General features: G+C 37.0%; 2 protein-coding genes across 4 annotated transcripts in view; both read left to right on the top strand.

Moving 5' to 3' along the window:
• The window catches only part of LOC307159645 (chemerin-like receptor 1), a 93,545-nt gene extending 81,259 nt beyond the window's left edge, over window positions 1–12,286 (top strand). Inside the window, exons 1-2 of one of the 2 annotated variants that reach the window (XM_079873121.1) lie at window positions 9,839–10,108; window positions 10,868–12,286. In XM_079873121.1, the coding sequence (XP_079729247.1) occupies window positions 10,902–11,933 (1,032 nt within the window). In that variant the 5' untranslated portion in view covers window positions 9,839–10,108; window positions 10,868–10,901 and the 3' untranslated portion in view covers window positions 11,934–12,286. Of the gene's footprint in view, window positions 1–9,838; window positions 10,109–10,867 lie in introns of those variants that run through there. The other variant, XM_079873122.1, reaches the window with a different exon arrangement.
• On the top strand, window positions 6,133–9,773 carry cmklr1 (chemokine-like receptor 1). 2 transcript variants are annotated; one of them, XM_079873118.1, is made up of 2 exons: window positions 6,133–6,203; window positions 6,617–9,773. In XM_079873118.1, the coding sequence occupies exon 2, from the start codon at window positions 6,636–6,638 to the stop codon at window positions 7,689–7,691; it is 1,056 nt and encodes a 351-aa protein (XP_079729244.1). In that variant the 5' UTR covers window positions 6,133–6,203; window positions 6,617–6,635; the 3' UTR covers window positions 7,692–9,773. The 2 variants fall into 2 exon arrangements, with proteins under 2 accessions (XP_079729244.1, XP_079729245.1); XM_079873119.1 differs by having other exon boundaries at window positions 6,149–6,293; window positions 6,617–9,767.
• Window positions 12,287–20,947: the final 8,661 nt, after the last annotated feature.

Here is a 20,947-nt window from a genome sequence, read left to right as displayed (position 1 = left end):
AACTCAAGCTCCTCCTCTCTTATATCGAATCCTCCGAAAATTCTCTTTCTTTAAAAATTCTCATTTTGGACTTTGTGACCAAGTTTTGTTTTGCTCTATCCTCTGCGCTTCCTCGTTCGTCGTCATGCGTCGGGTCAGAGGTCACTCTTCTGCCGGAACTAGACTTGCGTACGGCCGTTGCTGGAAGCCAGTGAATATAGTTTATAAAGTTATAAATATGTATATTTTGCTTGGAGCCATATTGATTACTTTTATGATGGATGGATGCTCTTTTTGGGCTACAAAATCTGATACCATTCACTACAATTATAAGCTTGGAAGAGCCAGGATATTTATGTTGGCTAGACAAAATCATTTCCATAGTGATGCATCATGCTTCCCACCGCAGCCACAATAGTGCTGTATGTGATGGGTGTAATCGTACGCATCAAAGGGTATAATTTTAAATATATTTATATAAATATATACAATATATTAAAGCTACAACCACCAAATTCAGTCAGAACTTCAGACTGTTCTGACTCGGTGTGCTATGTCTCTTCAAACTGATCCGACTTATGGCTTTTCTAAAAATGCAGATTAAAGATAAAAAGCCCATAGACTTACATCGAGGGGGTCAAAACTTTAATACAATAACTCTAATAGAGTATTTTAGCTTCATCCACTACATATCTATCACTGGAAAAGCCTAGAAACTAGCTTAGAACATGTTAGCAACATGCTACATAATGCTAGCAATATGCTAATTTATACTAATAACATGTTAAACATGCTATCAACATGCTAAAAAGTGTTAGCAATGTGCTAAAAATCTGTTAATTCATGCTAGCAACATGTTAATTCATGTTAGCAATGTGGCAAAACATATTAAATCATGCTAGCAACATGCTAATTCTCGTTAACAACATGTTATAACATGCTAATAGGGTAACGTATCCTGGGAGATACAACTCATAAAATCCAAACTATATTAAATATATCAAAAATTGATTTGGATTTGTTCCAGATGACTTCAAGTGACACGAAACTCTTTTTTTTTTGCTGATAATTTTTCACTCTTGCCTGTTTTAGGGTTAAATGAAACATCAATACAACTATACCCATTTATTTCTTGTTTGACCTGCTCAGAAATACATCACAATAGGGAAAAAGTGGCGGTTGCTATTTTCGTTTCATGTCAAGTTTATTTACAGAACAGCCTGAGGAGGATGGGATTTTAGTTCCACCCAAGGTTTCTTCCTGCTTCTGAATTTTTAAGTGGGATTGCATTTGGTGGGTTTACAGAAAGAATTAAAACACAATTTCTCTGCTTTGGAATGGTATATAAAATAAAATTGCATTTCACAAGTTTACACTAAGTAATCGGACAGCGTAAAAAGTATGCGTATTTTACGTACTGTCCGATGAGAGGACACCGAGCTCTGTGTTTTGGTCCGAACCCAGAGTACTTCCCTAGTCCCTCTGGCTGGGAAACCAGCCAAGAGTGAGGAGTCGGGGTGGCGGAGGAATGCAGAAAGCTGTAGAGGAACATAGGTGAGTAAGCTGCATATATTATATTCAGCATGTGGTCACTCACGTGTGAAGAGAAATCCATCAGATCAGGGATGGGAAACTCTGGCCCTCGAGATCCACTTTCCTGCTGAGTTTAGCGCCAACCATAAACAGAAACACCTTACATGTATTTACATATTCCTTACATGAAGCAGACAGGAACAGCAGTGATTCCAGCAGCCCTTTTTGGCGTTCCTCACTTACTTAACCCCAAAACAAACATACAACATGACCTGTGTAGTCTGATTCATGAACAAATTACTCTTAAAGGGTCATGAAATGCTAAACTATAATTTCAGAGATTTTAACAGAAAACTATCTTAGCAAAATTCCATTTTATTAGAGAAAAGAGAAAACTGGTACATTTTGAGCTTTTTGTGTTCTGGGTTTAAAAGTGTCATTATGTCAACGTTGCACGTGTTGATTTTATTTTTGGTTTGTAAGAGTTTATGTGTGGCATAAATTGTTTTCAATATACCCTGAGTCTCATCAATTCTTCCACATCGTGAGTGTAACCAGACTTTAGAGCGCCCAAAGAAGTCTCAAAAGTTATGAAAGATTTCACAGAACATAGACCAGGGGTGCAAAACTCAGTTCCTGGAGGGGCACAGCCCTGCAGAGTTTCGCTGCAATAGTTAAATGCACACGATCGATCAAGCTAACCAAATCCTTTCATAATATTTGAAAACTACAGTGTGCTGGAGCAGGGTTGGAACTAAACTCTGCAAATGCCAGGCGCAAATAGATGCTGACTGGTCTGTGTAACAAAGTTATTTGTGGGAAGAAGGAGGCAGGAACCAGTGAGCATTTCACAAACTTTAAATTTTGTGATAAATAAACATAAAAAGGAAAGTAAAAGTGGCAGCTACACGGATGACTGCCGACTGCCGTATCACAAACAAAACAACATAATGTCCAGGCCTGGTCCTCTCTTGTCCTTCACTGTCATACGAGACCGGTGAAACGCGCAGGTGGTACTCATCATCAATCACGTCACTGGCCTCAGTTCGTTCAAGGCTGTTTTTGTGGTAAGCAAAAAAATAACAATTCCTGTAACTGTGATGAACTTCACAGTGAAGTTGAATGGTCCGATTCTGGAATCCACTACCACTTCAATGTATATATGTTGTAACGACACTGACAGTCCATCCGGCCAGATGTTCTGAATTAGCGAATCCTGATTGTTTCTCTCATGCTAAAACACATATAAGCATATACATGGCATATTCAGAAAGCTTTGAATAATTTGGCTTGGTAGCATGCAAGCAGACCGCTGGTTAATGTTTACCACGACTTAATGAAATCATTGAACAGGCCCCTGTTTGTTTCTCAAACCACCACGTGCTGCAACAACAATTCCCTTACTGTGTCTAACGTTTGTTCTTTGTGTACTGAAGTCAAATTACCAGACTGGCCCAGTCAGTTGTTTAGGACAACTAGGACTATCTTGCTTCTCTCAGCAAAATTCTACGACGCCTCAGGCTAAGTTAATTTGCCCACAGAACTACCTTTGTCTTTGCTGAATGCCATTTTCCAATCAAACCCCCAACCCCTCACGTGGTACGCCACCGAGATGCAACTGAGGAGACATTCTAACACACACGTACATTGCCATATATGGACTTCCACGTAATAAAATTTCATTTTACCATCTATTACAAATTTATAAAGAGTGTTCCAGGTGATTTGCATGTTCCCCAGTGTGATATTAGAGTAGTTGTGTTTTTGAATTACAGTAATGTAATCTTTAAGTGCCTTTGTTCAACAAAAGAATGTATCCCTATGTGTCTATCTGTGTCACTATTCGTTCTTGGTATTGTTTAAATCCCCTTTGCACGACGAAGGAGATTTTTGATAAGAGACGGTGATAAACGTTATGGTTCCATGCGTTTTTAATTCCTCGAGCATAATATCATATTTTGCCCCCTCGTGATTCCACACGAGGGTCGGGCTGCATTAACACACAAAGAAAATCTTCTGCTCGGAATGCTCTAAGATGATTCGTCGCCCACGAAAAAGGGGACGGTACACGGGACACTGATAAAAGTCTAAACCTTCAGTTTCCTCACTCTCTTCTCCCTCCTCCAAAACTTTGGAAACCCAAGTCCGGACCGGCTTCGGCCTGCTTCTCTTTTCTTCTCTTTTATTTCTTTGTATGTTTTTCTATAGTCTAGTTTCGTTTTCCTATTCGCCTCTGTTCATTCACGAGCTGAATGAACTTAGCCTGAATCATTCCCGGCAACTTCACCTCAAAGAAAGAGACTCGTTGAACCTCCCGCGCTCGCGCTCGCCCGGAAGACACAGCACGCGCACGCCTCCCCTCAGACGACTCACGCTGCTCTTAAAGACACACGCAGGACCCTGCCTTCCTTCCTCATACAAAGAGAACCATATCCATATGCAATGCAAATATCGATTATTGAATTGAACTTTTAATGTGATTTCTTTGTGGTCTCTCAAGGGTTACTGTCTGTGATTTTTGCCATAGCCTACTGCGATCTCTGATCGCAGATTTTTGCTTTCACTTCCGATCTCATCTCTCATCCTTCTCTCTCTCTCTCATCCTTTTCTGTCATTCTATCTTTCTCTAATTCTGATCATTTTATTCTCTCTCTCACTGTTATTCGTTATCTTGTATTGTTTAACTGTATTTTATGTACATAGACATATAATCCGTGTATTGTGTAGTTTGATGTATTCCTTAGTTCGATGTATTAGTCACATTATTAAATTCCATATGTCCTTGATTGACTCTGTTTTAATTGCCCATGTTCCGAAGTCCCTGAAATGTTCGATCTTAGCTATATGCTTTACCTTGGTACGATTTAAGTAACCTAATTTTACAAACACAGAGAGTTGTGTTTTTTCAAGGCCTGGAAAAGATACTCTTTCTTGTGTTTGTAAGATGGTTATGGTAATCATTCATATATCAATCTAGTTCAGCTGCGATAAATTAATGTAACTGTAATATGCAAAATATTAATCATATTCATGATTAATTAGTAAAATTCCCTATAGATCATTTGAGCTAATATTAATATTAATGTACAACCCATTGTTGCTACAATGTATATACATCATTCTGAGTGATTTATCATCAAAGTATTAATCAATAATCAATATTTTTCCTTCTACATATTAAATGATTTGAATGACTTGTCTGTGCCTCTCACTGAGAGAAAGAACATGTTATCAGGATGTTTTGGGGAAGTTTCCTGTTTAGAGCAGAGCTCGGCCAATTTCAACCTTGACGAGACTGGATCCTTTGTTAGTATTCTTTATTGGAAGTAGGCAACTGGCACTGTGGAGATTGACTGACTTGTTTTTCCAGACAAGCTGGCATCTAGAAATGCAGTTCTGTGACTTGGAAGGCCTAAAACCAGGGTCTGAGTGTCAGCCTGATAATCAATGTGGATATGCTCCTGCATATCAGCCCATGTGAGGAAATTTACTATGTTGATCTATTTCTTAGCCAATCAGAATCATTCAACCTGAAGTACTGACGTAGCTTAGACCTTGGTGAAGGGTTAGGAACTCCATGTAAGTCTTGAAGCTGGCTTCTGCTGATGAAACTGGAAACAATCCTTCAGTAAACTTTTTCTTCAATTTATTATAATTCTGTCAGGTCTTCATGAATGCATGTCTGTATGATGTTGAATCTGCATAGAATGGACTGACTAATGGTGCTTTTGGCTGCTAAGGTATGTCAAATAATTAACATTTTAGCATTTTGTGTTTTTGTGAAATTTACAAATTGAGTCTTTATAAATTTGAAGATATGTATCTGAGTTTGTGGTCAGAGAAATGGTTCAAAAGACCTGTTTTGCATATTCAGAGCAAGAGATTGCATGAACTGATTTTATATATATATATATTTAAAAAAAAGAATATTGAATAGTATGGTTTTGCCATAATTGATATGGTCATAAATATGCTCTGGTTAAGCTCAGGCATGTAAATGAACAGGATGCCAAACAGGTTGAAGCCTAACATGATGTAATTAAAGAGCTAAAGTTAGCCAATCCTCAGGGAGAGATTGAAAGGTATCTTACATGATGGTGTCAACAGTTATCTTTGGCCATTTTAACCATCTTTTGAACTTGGATTTTAAGCTTTACATTTTATAAGTGATATTGAATACAAGAAAACCCTATAAAATAATTGCCTAAACAATACTCAAAGAAAACAAGAATGATTTGAAAAATAAAAGTGAAACACCTGGAATTTTTCTATGTAAATTACTTTAAATGAACCTTTAATTATTTTATTGAGATAAAAGAAAACTTCTATTATGACAATGGAGGCATGAGGCTATTTAAATTAAATTATTATTTATGTCTTTACGGGCTGTGACCTTCTCTTACCCAGGCTGATCTCATCACTGAATTACGTCAGATCACTGTAGATGGCTATTTTATGAATCTGTTTCTCCAAAACTAGAAGAACAAAATCAAGAAGTGAAAGTAGGGGATCTTGTTGATGAGGAAAACAAAAACAGTTTGGGAAGTGTTTTGTGGAAGTACAGCATGTGCAGTCATGCACAATGTTGCTCAAGAGAAGGATAGGACTTTATAAATGCAAAAGCGACACAGTTGTCAGACGTCAAGTGGGTGCTGGTGAAGTAATGCTGGAGACACTGTTACTTGGCTAAGGTGAGAGACTGCTGGTTATTTATAAGACTTGTAAACATTTACTCCAAATCACATTGAAGTGTTTACCTTTGAACGTTTCTGTCCACAAAGGTACTTATAATTATTACAATATTTATATATTATGTAATATTGAATCTATTTTGATATACATAATGACAAGCTTTTCAAAAAAACTAATATTTTACTTTATTTATTTAGTTATAATTTTCTCTCAAATGATTTGTTGCTAATCTAACTTATATTTATTTTTTAAAAGTTCACAAAATGAATTTTCATTAAATTACACTGAACTTTTAGGTTGAAATGACATTGCTGATCAATAGTAATATGGGAACAGTGACTGTGATATTACTGATATTAATACTTGAAGAACAATTTAACTAATTAAAGATCTTTTTGTTGTCTGCTTTCAGAGAATCAACGTAAATTACAATGGATGCAACAGATTTTCAATTTAACTATGATATTGATTATGACAATTACATTGATTATAACTCCAGTAATATAACTTACGATGGAGTTTCTTCCCACATGACAGTCCACACCAAATGTTTCACTCAAGTTCTTTGCCTGGTGTTGCTGGTGATCAATGTGATCATCTGTTTGCTGGGCCTTGGAGGAAATGCGGTGGTTATCTGGATTGCAGGGTTTGGCATGAAGAAGTCAGTCAATACTACCTGGTACTTGAGCCTGGCTCTATCTGACTTCATATTCTGTGCCTGTTTGCCTTTTAACATTGCCTACAGTGTCACCGCGGACTGGATTTTTGGCCTCTTCATGTGCAAGTTCACGTCCTTTGTCATGTTCCTCAACATGTTCAGCAGCATCTTCCTCCTCGTCATCATCAGCATGGATCGCTGCATCGCCGTCATGTTTCCTGTTTGGGCACAGAATCATCGCACCATCGGAAAAGCATCTGTGTTAATTGTACTCGCATGGATCATCTCTGCAGCTTTAAGTATCCCATCTATTGTATTCCGTGATGTCCAGAATCACCTAGGCACAAACCGATGCATGAACAACTACACGTCCAGCCAGTATAGCCACAAAATCATTGCAACAAGCCGCTTTGTTTTTGGATTTGTGATGCCGTTCATCCTCATTATCGTTTGTTATACTGTCATCATCCTGAGACTGAGAGCCACCCAGATGGCAAAGTCCAACAAACCGTTTAAGATTATGACGGCTCTCATTCTGACCTTCTTCCTGTGCTGGCTGCCGTACCACACATTTGTGCTAATCGAACAAAACGAAACCTTCAACACTGAAGTCATCGCTCTCGGACTGAACATTGGCACCACTGTTGCTGCCGCTAACAGCTTCCTAAACCCTGTTTTGTACGTCTTCATGGGCAATGACTTCAGAAAGAAGTTCAGGAGCTCCATATTATCAAAGATTGAGAATGCTATTGGAGAAGATGGCCGAACGATCAGTCGCTACCTGTCTCGCTCTAGCTCAGTGGATGCCAGGGCATCTACTCATATATAAAGAATAAACGGGAAGTACGTTATTTTGCATTAGGGATGTCAATTTAATGCAGGGGTGTCAAACTTAGTTCCTGGAGGGCCTCTGTCATGCAGAGTTTAGTTCCAACCATAATTAAACACACCTGAACCAACTAATCAAGGTCTTTAGGATTACTAAACTTTTAGTCAGGTGTTTTGGAGCTCGACACATTTGATTTAATGCATTTATTTAGTTTGATTAATTGTACAAACAAAACAAAAAGAAAACGAAGGCCAGATTTTCTAACAGCTTGTGCCAGCGCAAGCCCTTAACTACTTTAGCGTTGAAAAGGCATGGACACAGTTATTTTTGCTGCTGACCTTATTGCATATGCATTTGTAGGAATTTCCCCTTCAGATGCAAAATTTATGGAAGGAGAGTTTTTTAAAAGAATAATGCAACATGATTTACTAAGGTTTGTGGTAGTCAATTTGCAAAAATTGCCAGTCTCATGCTAATTTACCGTGTTTAGTAAATCTGGTCCTATATACTGAATTTAGTTAAAAAAAAGAAATCGTAATTTTCTGCCATGACATTATCTGTTAAGTTTATGGATATTTCCTTTAATCAGAATCAGAAAGAGCTTTGTTGCCAAGTATGTTTGCACACACAAGGACTTTGTTTTGGTGACAGAAGAAGCTTCCAGTAAACAGAGACAACATATAGATATACAGCTAGTAAAATAAAAAATAAAGATATTTGTATGTGCTATATACAAATTGAATAGAATTAACAGGGAATGGAAAGAAGATGTAAATACTTGGAATAAGAAATAGATATAAGCGATATTGCACATAGTTATCATTGCACAGTGGGGAGAACATTTAACTGTCCATGAGGTAGAAGAAACTTTTCTTCCCTGGGGGAAAAAACTTTTCTCTTGCCTGGTTGTTCTGGTGCTCGGTGCTCTGTAGCGCTGGCCAGAAGGCAAAGGTTCAAAGAGAATGTGGCTTGGATGTGAAGGATCCAGGGTGATTTTCTAACCCTTTTTCTCACTCTGCATGTATACAGTTTTTGGAGGGTGGGCAAGGGAGCACCAATAATCCTCTCAGCAGTCCGAACCGTCCTCTGTTGTCTTCTTATGGCGGATTTTGTAGCTGAGCTAAACCAGACAGTTAATGAAGTGCAGAGGACAGACACAATAACAGCTGAGTAGAACTGCATCAGCAGTTGTGAGCAAGTTGAACTTCCTGAGCTAGCAAGTACAACCTCTACTGGGCTTTTTTTTCAGCATGGAGTCTATGTGATTGTCACACTTCAGGCCCTGAAGGTGATGATACACAGGGCAACTTTTTGAGCAATGCTGCTGGGCAATGTTGCCATCAACGGGCAACCAGATGAGACACAGGGCCCACGACCTGTCTAAATTATCCAGATAGAAATTTATTGCTCATTTTCAATGGGAAAGTGCCCAAGCAACAATCGCTCAGCAAGACTGCACAGCAACATTGCTCAAAAAGTTACCCTGTGTATCATCACCTTAAGGGTTGGTTTAACCCTAAAAACAAAACATAATGCAATGCATAATTTTGAATACAGCTAAAACAGGAGGATTTAAAAATAAAGGATTTCAAGATGCGTTTTTACCAACTGCTTTTAACTTGACACTTCATCTTAAAATGTGCTGCAACAACAAAAAATATCTGACCAAACTCATGTGTATAGACGGAAAGTAATAACCCTTGTAAACGAAGCATAAGGACAGACCAACATGATTTTAGACCAGTCATATGCCTATTGTACATTACATGGAAATAAACAATATACTGACTTCTGACGCCACTTTATATATATATTTAATGATTTACATGTTTTCTACAATAATGTAATGTCTGTGAATTAGCTTCATATGAGGCTTTGCAGTTAATTTTTTTAAGTGATTTACAGTCCTAATTTTCAGTGAATTATAGTAAGTAAATAAAACCATCATCATGCACAATGCAAATGGATTCCTGATGTAAACAAGTATTCTTTAATCTTTATAACCACTTTTATGTATAATGTATAATGTATAATGACTTAACTGAACTTTTCTGTGACTAATAAACACCCTTGTTTGACTACAATTATTGTGCTGCATGTGAGCTTCACAACATACCCCACTTCAGCATCCTCCCACAATGTTAAATGCGGCAGAGTTTGTCTTGTGTTGGCCTGTTCACTGAAATGGTGTTAGATTCCGTATTTTAACCTCAAACCAGCCACTATCAGATGAACAGAGCCGCTTACTGGTGTAGCCGTCAACAGTCTCAGTTCTCAGAAATTGTTTGCATCTTACAGAGGAACTAGGTGTTAAGATATTTGTCCAGTAGCTCAGTCTGCACTTACCAGATGAGAAAACAACCCAGCAGCAGAAGTACAAAGCATTGCAAACGGCATTGTGAGGCTTTCTTTGTGAGGTAAGTTATTCTTTGTCATATGAGCCAGTGCATAAAAGATAAATAAGATACACATTCATATCATGCGATGAACACTTGTTTTCTGTACCATTCTGAAGACAGACAACCGTAAAGGAATTAAGATGCATGTGACTAATTCTGCAGCAGAATCAACTAAGATAGGCTATTTTAAAAATGCAGGATTGCAAACACCTTTACAGGTTGTAGATATCAGATACAAAAACAAAACAAAAATAATTATAACATTACATTCTCCTCACTTAACAAAGTTACTTGTCAGTCATACTTTTTACATATTGAATTTTCAAAGTGAGTTAGTTGCATTTAAAATTCAAATGCAAATAGCATGCCTCTTGTGGAAATTGTAGTTCTGTGTGGTTTAAACACAGAACTAGCTTTTTAAGTAACAAATTATGCAATTTCCTTCATACAAGTAACCCTTCGGAGGTAATTTAAGTCACAAGGATAAACGGAAAAGTAAAAGAAGTTTACATGAAAAAAAAATGGGAAGTGATGATAGAATTAGAGGCGTTGTGCTTATTATTAGCTTGCCAGTTTTGACAGTAAAGGTCTGATCAAAAATAACCCAGTCTTTGTAATATCCCCCGAAATAACCTGATGGAAATTATGGGAAAGGCAGTTAATTGCAAAAAAAGTGACACAATGTTTTTGCTCAGCAACTGCATTCCTTTTTAGAAATATTCAAAATGGCTTTACTTTAAATATATTTGAATAAATTGCCTATTGTTTTCATTACAGAACTCAACTTCCTATTCAGTTCTAAGGAGACATAATGACTTCAAATCCAGAACCAGATTACTCTGACGATGAACTCAGTGATCATATGACAGGTTTGACAAATCACTCAGAAGAGGCTTTACATGCTGGATACTGCAGGGAAGCAGCATGTGTGATCACAGTTATTTTTAATGTGATCATATTCCTGCTTGGCATCACTGGAAATGGTGCTGTGATCTGGATTGCTGGTTTTAAGATGAAGAAGTCTGTGAACACCACCTGGTACCTGAGCCTGGCTTTGTCTGACTTCATTTTCTGCGCTACTCTCCCTTTCCTCATTGTTAGTATCGTTAATGCCAACTGGATTTTTGGGCTCTTCATGTGCAAGTTCACCTCTTTTGTTATGACCCTCAATATGTACAGCAGCATTTTCATCCTGGTCATCATTAGTGTGGATCGCTGCATCACAGTCAAGTTTCCTGTCTGGGCCCAAAATCAACGCACTGCAAAGAAAGCTTCTTTAGTTGTTGTGATGGCTTGGTTTGTGTCTGCTTTGCTTAGCATTCCATCTGCCAAATTCAGAGATATTGCAAATGAATCATCAACAGTCATATGTTATAGCAACTATGAGCATCACCACAGAGCCGTCGTGTTCATGCGCTTTACTTTTGGGTTTTTAATTCCGTTCCTGACCATTTCCACCTGTTACTCCATCCTGATCTGTAAACTATATGCAAACCATATGACCAAATCCACCAAGCCATTCAAGATCATGACATTACTGATTACAACTTTTTTTATCTGTTGGTTGCCATTTCACATTGTTTCTATTATAGAGTTGAGCAAATCTATAGATTCTCCACACGATCCCGTCTTTCACACGGCCCAACGATTATCTGCTACTCTTGCCACTGCAAACAGCTTTATAAACCCATTCCTCTATGCATTCATGGCCAAGGATTTGAAGAAGAAATGCTATTCCTTTCTGTCAAAGATTGAGAGCGCCATTGATGAGGAGACCCGAAGCGCTTTCCAAAGAACTTCCATTACCAATTCTGTGGATAACAGACTTTCCACTGCTGTCTGAAAAAAACAAAAAACAATTATTGGACAAAAGATATTTCTCTTTATTCTCTTCCAAGTCTGACTGTTAAATGCTGGCCGACAGAAAAGACTGAACATTAACAAGTTGTACAATTGTTTGTCTGTTGCATATTGGAGTTCAGAAATGTAGCCTACAAAGTCTGAAAAGTCAAAAATAAATGACTGCAAATAGGTTCTACAAAAGTATTGTATATTAAAATGCCATTTTGCTTAATGATTTTGCAGAATTCTATGATATCTATTAAATCTTTACTGTTTTTATCTTATCATTTGTGCATGTGTCACGTATACAGGTAGCACTCACGAAATTTAAAATAAAAGGCTTTATTAACTATCCAGAAGACTCAGAAGATCACATGAACACACAGGATAAACGCAAACCAAACCATATATTAACAACAATTCTGCTGCCAGGCCAGTAGTTTGCGATGTCACTTTGTAAAGAAACACTATGTGCCTATAGACTGAACATGTAATAAGCATGACGCCACCGTCTTCACGAATTCATGTTTTTGTTGTTTACACAGAGAACAACTGTATCGTTATCAAAAGTTTATCAAAACTTTTTCAAAAGTTTGCATTTTTAGGCTCCCAAAACGCTGTTATTGTGTAAATGAATGGCCAAAACACATAAAAAAAAACAAAAAAAAACATTTAGTTGAAAAGGGTGTTGAGTAAACAGCCCCTAAATGGGAACATACTGACACACACTAGAAAACTAGCTCAGCTTACAATGACAGCTATAGGACACAGCCAAAATGGAACCAAAACACGATGAAACAAAACAACCCTTACGAAAAAGAAGTTTATTCAAGTGTGCTAGTATACTTCTTTTAAACTAAAAATAAGAATACTTTCAGTCTACTTTTTATGTACTTCTCAGAAATATACTTCAAATTGCACTTAAGTATACTTGACTTATACTGACAGAAAAGTCTAATGGCCTATACTTGTTGATCGTATAATTAAGTATTCTAAGTATTCTTGGCTTGTACTTTTGTTTACTATTTTGATTGAGTAGCTTATTAAATACTTTTTTTAAAAACATAATATTACACACTGTCTTATAAACTAACATGGTTATGTTTATATAGTAACAAGCTTTCGGGTGGAATAGCTTATAGAGTACATAAAATAAGCATGGAACTGAACCTGATCTTGTACACAGCGATAATAATAATGAGTTTATTCAAGTGTTCTATTAGTATACTTCTTTTCAACTAAAAATAAGAAAGCATACTTTCAGTCTACATTTTATATAGCCTACTTCTCATAAATATACTTCATGTACTTCTCAGAAATATACTTAAAATGACACGTCGTGTACTTTACTTAAAGTATATTTGGCCTGTTGTACTCAGTCATTTGATCAAGATGTACTTAAAAGTATAATTAAGTATTCAAAGTATACTTTGCTTGTAGTTGTGTTAACTCTTTTGATCGAGTAGCCTATTAAATATAAATAATATTGATTAAAATGTTTTATTTAAATCTTTGAATTTATTATATTTTTGATTATTTGATTATTTTTGAATATTATTTTTTGAAAATATTGATTAAAATATTGATATAAAACAGATATGTTTCTAATTCTGTGTATCTGAATTTTTATTTAGGCTAGTCCACTGGTAGTGTACATAGGAATTTACTTTAATTTACTTTTCCAGCTATCCATATTTTCACTGTTATACGGTAGGCGGCGCTATGACACATCTTCTAGTACAGACTCTCCGGAATCGGATCAAACACAGGAGAAGAAGAAGCTGAAACAAGTGATAGAAGATTGCTCACTCAAATGTAAAATAACTTAATTATCAAACATTAAACAGCTTGTAAATCAAAACTGCTTTATGTTTCCAAATGAAATGAAGCGTAACCAATGAAGAGAAAACGACTGTGAAGCTTCGGGGGTGTTGGACTCAATCTACTCCATCTGTGTTTTGATCATCGTTCTGAATCTGACCAAGGCGCAGTCTTTGACAAAAATATGACTTTTTTGTTTAAAATGTTGCCTTTCTTTATGAAACTTGCCAACATTCAAATGTTGATAAAAAGAATGCATGAAGCTAATAAAATGTTTTTAAAATTAAAGTACAGTTAAAGGTATTTTTCAAGTATAAAAAATAACATTTGAATAATATAGTGGTACTGTATATAGGCCTATTGCAAGTGCAAAAATAATATATAAATAGTAAACTATAAGTATAATGTTAAGTTCACTTAAAGAAAACTTGTAGTATAAAACTACTAAACTAATAGTTTACTGAGAGTACACTAAAAGAAAACTTGCAAGTATACTTGCAGTATAAAACTACTTAACTAGTAGTTTACTGAGAGTATACTTCAAAGTGTACTTTCATAAACTAAAAATTTGCTACAAGTATTAAAATAGTAAACTTCTAGTATACCCATAATTTCACTTGCAGTACAAATGAGAAACGTAATATACTTTTATATACTAAAAGTGGGCCAATTTAGTCCCAAGCGGTATTAAAATAGTACACTTTCTAGTTTACTACTAGTACATATTGACATTAGTATACTTACTGCATAATGTATACTTAACAATATACTTGAACATTACTTAAGTATACTTCAAAAAATGAACTTGAAGTATACTTCTTTTTCGTAAGGGAAAACCAAACCCTTTAGTTTGCATGCATACATGTAACAGCATGTTACTGATCAATGCACATACATAGGCTACATATAGAGTGGGGTATCAAAGATGTTGGTGTTTTGAATTTATTGATGATTGAATGCATTGAGCATCATTTCGGCAAAATCAAAAAATCTTGTCATGACCCGCATCTCACTCTATTTTTTGCTAAAATATAGGCCTACAAAAAAAAAATTGTTCTAACCATTCTGTTTAATTTAAGTGCTGGTAAATTTCTAGATGACATAATAGGCCGATAAGTAATTCAATACATACACAACACATTCAGAAAGAAAGCTTTGTTTCATTTTTTTATGGTAGGCATAATGGGATACTTCCTGTCTTTTAATACTTCCTGCTTATAAGCTTTACAAAAATGTATTTGCATGTATCTAGTAAGATGATTTTCTTGGAAACTCTTTAACATGTTGCTATACATTTACCATTATTATTGTTATGTGGCAAGAGTGGTCAGGTAGGAGTAGTTATAAAGTAAACAAGAAGCCTAGTTTCCACACCACCGAGAATACACCGGGAAATATCAGCCCTACACAGATTGACAGATGGGCACAGGTTTGTTACCAAGGTGTGGGTGAGTAGAGAGACATAGACAAGGCACGTTCAAGTTCAAAACGGTGCGCAACGTTTTGCTACGGTTTCCGGGTTGAACGTCATGTTTCCTGGGAACGGCGTGCACCGGTGTGCAACGGGGTTACTTTGAGATACGTTTTCTCTTGTTTGGTGGGTGTGTCAGAACTGCAGTCCAATCAGCAGCAACATGTATATAGCCTAAAGCACGCGATATTAAAGTGAACTCGCACAATGGGTTCAAGGAAAGTAATTTACAAATGTGTTCGATGCAGCTCAATATACGCAACAACTGAGGATATTACATGTATGTTTGTCGTAAGTTTTATTGTAAAAATATAGGATATCAACATAATGATGTAGTTGTTTATATTTTTAGCTTCATTGCAAGTGTATGACATTTGGTATAGAAGTAAACAATGGTAATTAAATGCTTTTCCTAAAAATGAGAAAGAAAATACAGGGTATTAAAACAGTATGAACTACAAATAAAGCCAGTATGTGAGGCTAAAAAGATGTTTAGTCTGAAGTAAGTGCTTCCATTTCAGTTTCAGCAATCCCTTCACTCGATTGGGATGTTCTCTTTTGTTCTGGGCGGCAAGTGCAGTAACTGTAACATCGGGCATATTTTGTAGTATTAAACACATATTTATACCGACTTCATCAGGCTCAGAAAATTCTTCACAAAGAATGGCCTTCTCAGCTGCCATAGTTGCAACTCTTGCGTCATCAGTGTGTTCAACACATCACCGTTTCTGTTTAAAAAACGTTGTGCAACGTTTTGTCGGGGCTGAACCCGGGCTGAACGCAGCCAAAGGAGTACAAAGATGGGGCAACTTTATTAAACCATACAAAAGGTAAAAACTATCAATACATTAATATTGCCAGGGGCCTGTACCATGAAGGTAGCTGAACAAACTCGGGGTTACAGGATAAGTTTTGAGTTGACAAAACCAAACCGATGCAATCAGGCTTTATTGGTACCATGATGCAGCTCATCAACTTTCTCTGTCAACTCAGGCTTTGATCCTCAAGCTATGATTACTCCACGCGCGCGTGCACATAAAAGAGTGACGTCGACACTGAACAACCAATCGCGGGTCGCGATTTTTCCGCGGAGGAGCAAGAGATAATTATTCATAATTACGATGAATTTAAATATGTATTTCAAGCTCGAAACAATACGGTCTCTGCGGCCAAAGCAAGAGAAGACTGTTGGAGAAAGATTGCTTATTGTTAATGTGTAAGTTAAACAAATACGTTCTATATTTATGTAAAATTATGTATGTAGCCTATGTGTAGCCTATACGTGTAATATAGCCTATAGCCTATTTTTATAATATATAAAAATGTGCATGTACCGGTAGGCTACTAAGAAAAATTAATATTCATTGATTTTTAGATGCAACCCCAACTCCAAATGTTCTTGGCAGCAGATAAAGACAAAATATAAAAAAATATAATTCAAAGTGGTGAGTATTTACCACAACCTTTTATTACTTTTGTGAACATTTTATCACAAACACTTGTTTGCAGAAAACAGAAATAAAGAATTAAATTCAGAAAACCAGAATACACTGTGGCGGAGGAGTTAGCTCTGAGTAGCAGTAAGGGACGGCCGGTTATGGATGGGATTACAGGTGCTGTACAATCTGACCCTGGTGCTGGCTCCTCTAAGCAAGTAACACTGGGTACGTGTGCAATACATTACTACTTTTTTAAGATTTAAATATGGCTGACTGTATGTTCTGCAGTGGAGTTAATACAGTGTCCCTGTTGAAGCCAGCACACACACACACAGTCTCCCACACAGAGGTCAGTATGCAGCAGACAGAACACCAAACATAACCTGCTTTACAACAGTTATGCTTTACATTGGCCTATTTTTATTTATTAGGGTGGAGGAAATGATGAAGACACTGTCTGTGTGCTCTCAGACAGTTGCTGATGTGAATGCACTGGGCTTTTTATTATGGCAAACATTTGAATGTGTGGCATAAAAAAGGGACTGGCCCTTACACATCTCTTTTATTGTAGGATTTTTCACAACCTGCCCCAAAAACTGAGGCCTCTACCTCAATGGGCTTCAGAAGAAATGTGTAAGGATTTAAAACCCTTGACATAAATTACAGTCAGTCCTGTGTTTGTAGGAAGTCAAGGAACTTTTTGTGATTTTGATGAGCCTCCAGAAAACTTGTAATGATCATGTTTGTGGTGGAATTATGTTTCAGGTGGAAACAGACTCAGTCAGGGCCCTGTACAAAAGGAGTCTTGAACTAGACTGCACACTGCACACTAAAGGAGACTTGAACTAGACTGCACACTAAAGGAGTCTTGAACTAGACTGCACACTAAAGGAGTCTTGAACTAGACTGCACACTAAAGGAGACTTGAACTAGACTGCACACTAAAGGAGTCTTGAACTAGACTGCACACTAAAGGAGTCTTGAACTAGACTGCACACTAAAGGAGTCTTGAACTAGACTGCACACTAAAGGAGTCTTGAACTAGACTGCACACTAAAGGAGACTTGAACTAGACTGCACACTAAAGGAGTCTTGAACTAGACTGCACACTAAAGGAGTCTTGAACTAGACTGCACACTAAAGGAGTCTTGAACTAGACTGCACACTAAAGGAGACTTGAACTAGACTGCACACTAAAGGAGTCTTGAACTAGACTGCACACTAAAGGAGTCTTGAACTAGACTGCACACTAAAGGAGTCTTGAACTAGACTGCACACTAAAGGAGTCTTGAACTAGACTGCACACTAAAGGAGTCTTGAACTAGACTGCACACTAAAGGAGTCTTGAACTAGACTGCACACTAAAGGAGCTGACTGTGAGCTGAGGAGGCTCCAAACAAAATCAAACAGCTGGATAAAACTGATCTCAGTATGTGTATATATATATATATATATATATATATATATATATATATATATATATATATATATATATATATATATATATATTAGTATAACTTATTTAACCAAGTAACACTTTAGTATGAATATTTATTAATGCAACTTTCTCTTGCTCTCTTTCTCCCTCCCATCCCACAAAACCAATAAAACAGTTTGAGACATATCTGCAGTTTCAATGTGCTTTTATTAAGTGTAATATTGTATGGTGATTGCATCTACATCTGCACCAGCTGGGTGGTCAAGTGTGATCGGGGAGAAGCTGGTTTTGTGGTGTTTCTCGCTCCTTTCTACTGGTGGCTATATTGTGCAGAATGGCACATGCAGCCACTATCTGTGATCTCTGGTGACTCTTAAGGGCCGAACACCATTGAAACGTGCATTTAGGATGCCAAAGGTCATCTCTATCTTCACTCTGGTTTTACTGACGGCAACATTGAAGCGGTGCTGTGGCCCTGTCTGAGGGTCATGATAGGGGGTTATTGTGTAGGTTTTTCTAGCTCAGTTCAAATTAACAGTGTTTTGTACTGTACCAAATTTAACTTGCTTTCCTCAAAGTGCTGACACAACACAGACTCACAGAAAATTCGTGAGACAAGCACTGGAGCCAGGCCATTTGGCATCCAAACTTGATCATATATGTTCATGACCACAAGTCGTCTGCAGATGAAATGTTTAGTAAATCATTGTTATATCTGTTAATGTTACTATTAATTTAAAGATTCATCTCACAGAAAATAATCATCTCACATATTCACATCATCTCTACCTGAACATTATGGCTGTGATAGGACTTCCTATTAACATAATCTGCCTCATGTTCCCCTAGAGCAGTGGAGATTGGAGCAATAGACTGCATACATGTTGCAATGACTTGGGAATCCTATCATAAGATTAACAGAGGAATAATAAAAAAAAAAGTCAAAATAATTCTTAACATGTATTATATTGTATAGTACACTTGTGAAATTTGCTTAAAAAAAAAGTGTTCATGTGATGTCACCCTATCAATATATCTTACTGGCAATTTTATAAAAGCCCTCTTTTATGGACATGGTCGATAAATGTCCGGGGAACACTATTAATGAAACTTTTCATGTACTCCTGCAGAGCGAGGACCCTTGCGAATGGTTTGACAAACCGTGTTTTCCCCTATAGCTTCTGTGCGTCACCCACCGTGCAAGAATGTAGCCTACCACTTGCAAAAAAAAACAAAAAAAAACAAACGCAACGCAATATTTGCGGTACAGTAAGTGCATGAATTCGACGTGTTAAATTCTTTATGTGCGGCTCAAGAAGTTCGCAAAGATAAGACATTCCTTCCGCGGAAAATCTGTATCTTTCATACAAGTAACTATCAGTTAAGGCAAGGGGATTTTGTCTGGCTAAAAACTCTTTCTCTACGAAATGCTCGTCAAACAATTTGCGCTGAGATGTCCACCGGATTTGGAAGAAAAGGTGAAGTCATTGCAACAGACACTTGGAATAAGTTACGTCACCTATATGTTTCTTTGCTCTCAGCTGATTGGTCAAACTTCAGTCTGAGATCTTGAATCCAGAACATAACCTGCCCCGGAGCAGGTTAGCCGTGCAGCGTAAGATACCATGGCAACGAACACCGATTAAAGCCGAGCTACTTTCATAGTACCTAAAACCCAGGGTTGGCGGAAACTAAGCTGAAACATAGCTGGCTAGCCACCTAATCCGGCTTCATGGTACAGGCCCCAGGACTCAATATTCACATAACAAGAAAAAAGAAAAGGAACTTAAACTACAATATACAAAAATATATAAATACAAAAGAAAGTTTAAAAGAGAGATATAGACTGCTGTAGCCCTCAGTTGCCACCCCACACTTAAATCACACACACAGGTGAGAATCAGTCCAACACAGCACACAATCTGGACACCATTAAATTACAGCAGCCAAACTCTTCACCTGTTTCCCCCACTCCTCTAGATACAAAGTAGAAAACAAACAACAGCAAAAATGAGCTGCACTAACCAGCCTCAAGTAATCAGTTTGCTGATACTAACCAGCTGTACATAATTAGTTAGCTGGTACCAACCAGCCTCAAATAAATCAACAATTTCCAAAACAAAGAAAAATAATCGAAACAATAGTCAGTCACACGTTGTAACTTAAAAACAAAACAAATTTAACCCAACAATAAATTACATTATTCAATACATAAAACACACAAACTGAGAAAAAGCAAACTGCTTCAATAATGATTACAAATCAAAGACAAACAAAGAACAAACCAAGGAAAATTAACACAAGGCCACAAATCGCCACATGCTGGAGGAACAGACAGCCAAAGAATGGCCTCACTTAACACTTGACTTAGATTAGAAAGGGAACGTCGATTGGAGACAACCCAGGTAGACTATATAGGGAACGTCGATTGGAGACGACGGAACGTCGATTGGAGACAACCCAGTTAGTTAGGTTTAGGGAAAAATCTACCACAAAGTGTTTAAGTGTTTGGTTATTTATCAGAAAACCTCAGAATTTCATTAGGCTATTTTGCATAATGTTCATATGACTGAGTGATTCTGATGAGGACACCAAAGGCACTTTATTTTTTTTTTACCCAAAATGAGAGAATAATAGATCAGATCAGAACATAACATTTAATTCAGGCTACATTATAAAAAAATATTTCAGTGATCCTGCTTTGTATGACCAATATAGGTTATCAGTTGCTATAGAGCTCTTTCGACCGGATTGTGAAGCCGTCCGCTGAATAGGTGTATTTTGGTGATGAATTTATGTCGGGCTTGTTCCAATGGTGCGAATTAAAAGGTCTGTAGATAAATGAT

This window comes from Squalius cephalus (assembly GCF_949319135.1).
Source record: "Squalius cephalus genome assembly, chromosome: 5".
NCBI lineage: Eukaryota > Metazoa > Chordata > Actinopteri > Cypriniformes > Leuciscidae > Squalius > Squalius cephalus.
The sequence above is the reverse complement of the archived record's forward strand: the minus strand, read 5'-3'. Positions and strand labels throughout refer to the sequence as shown.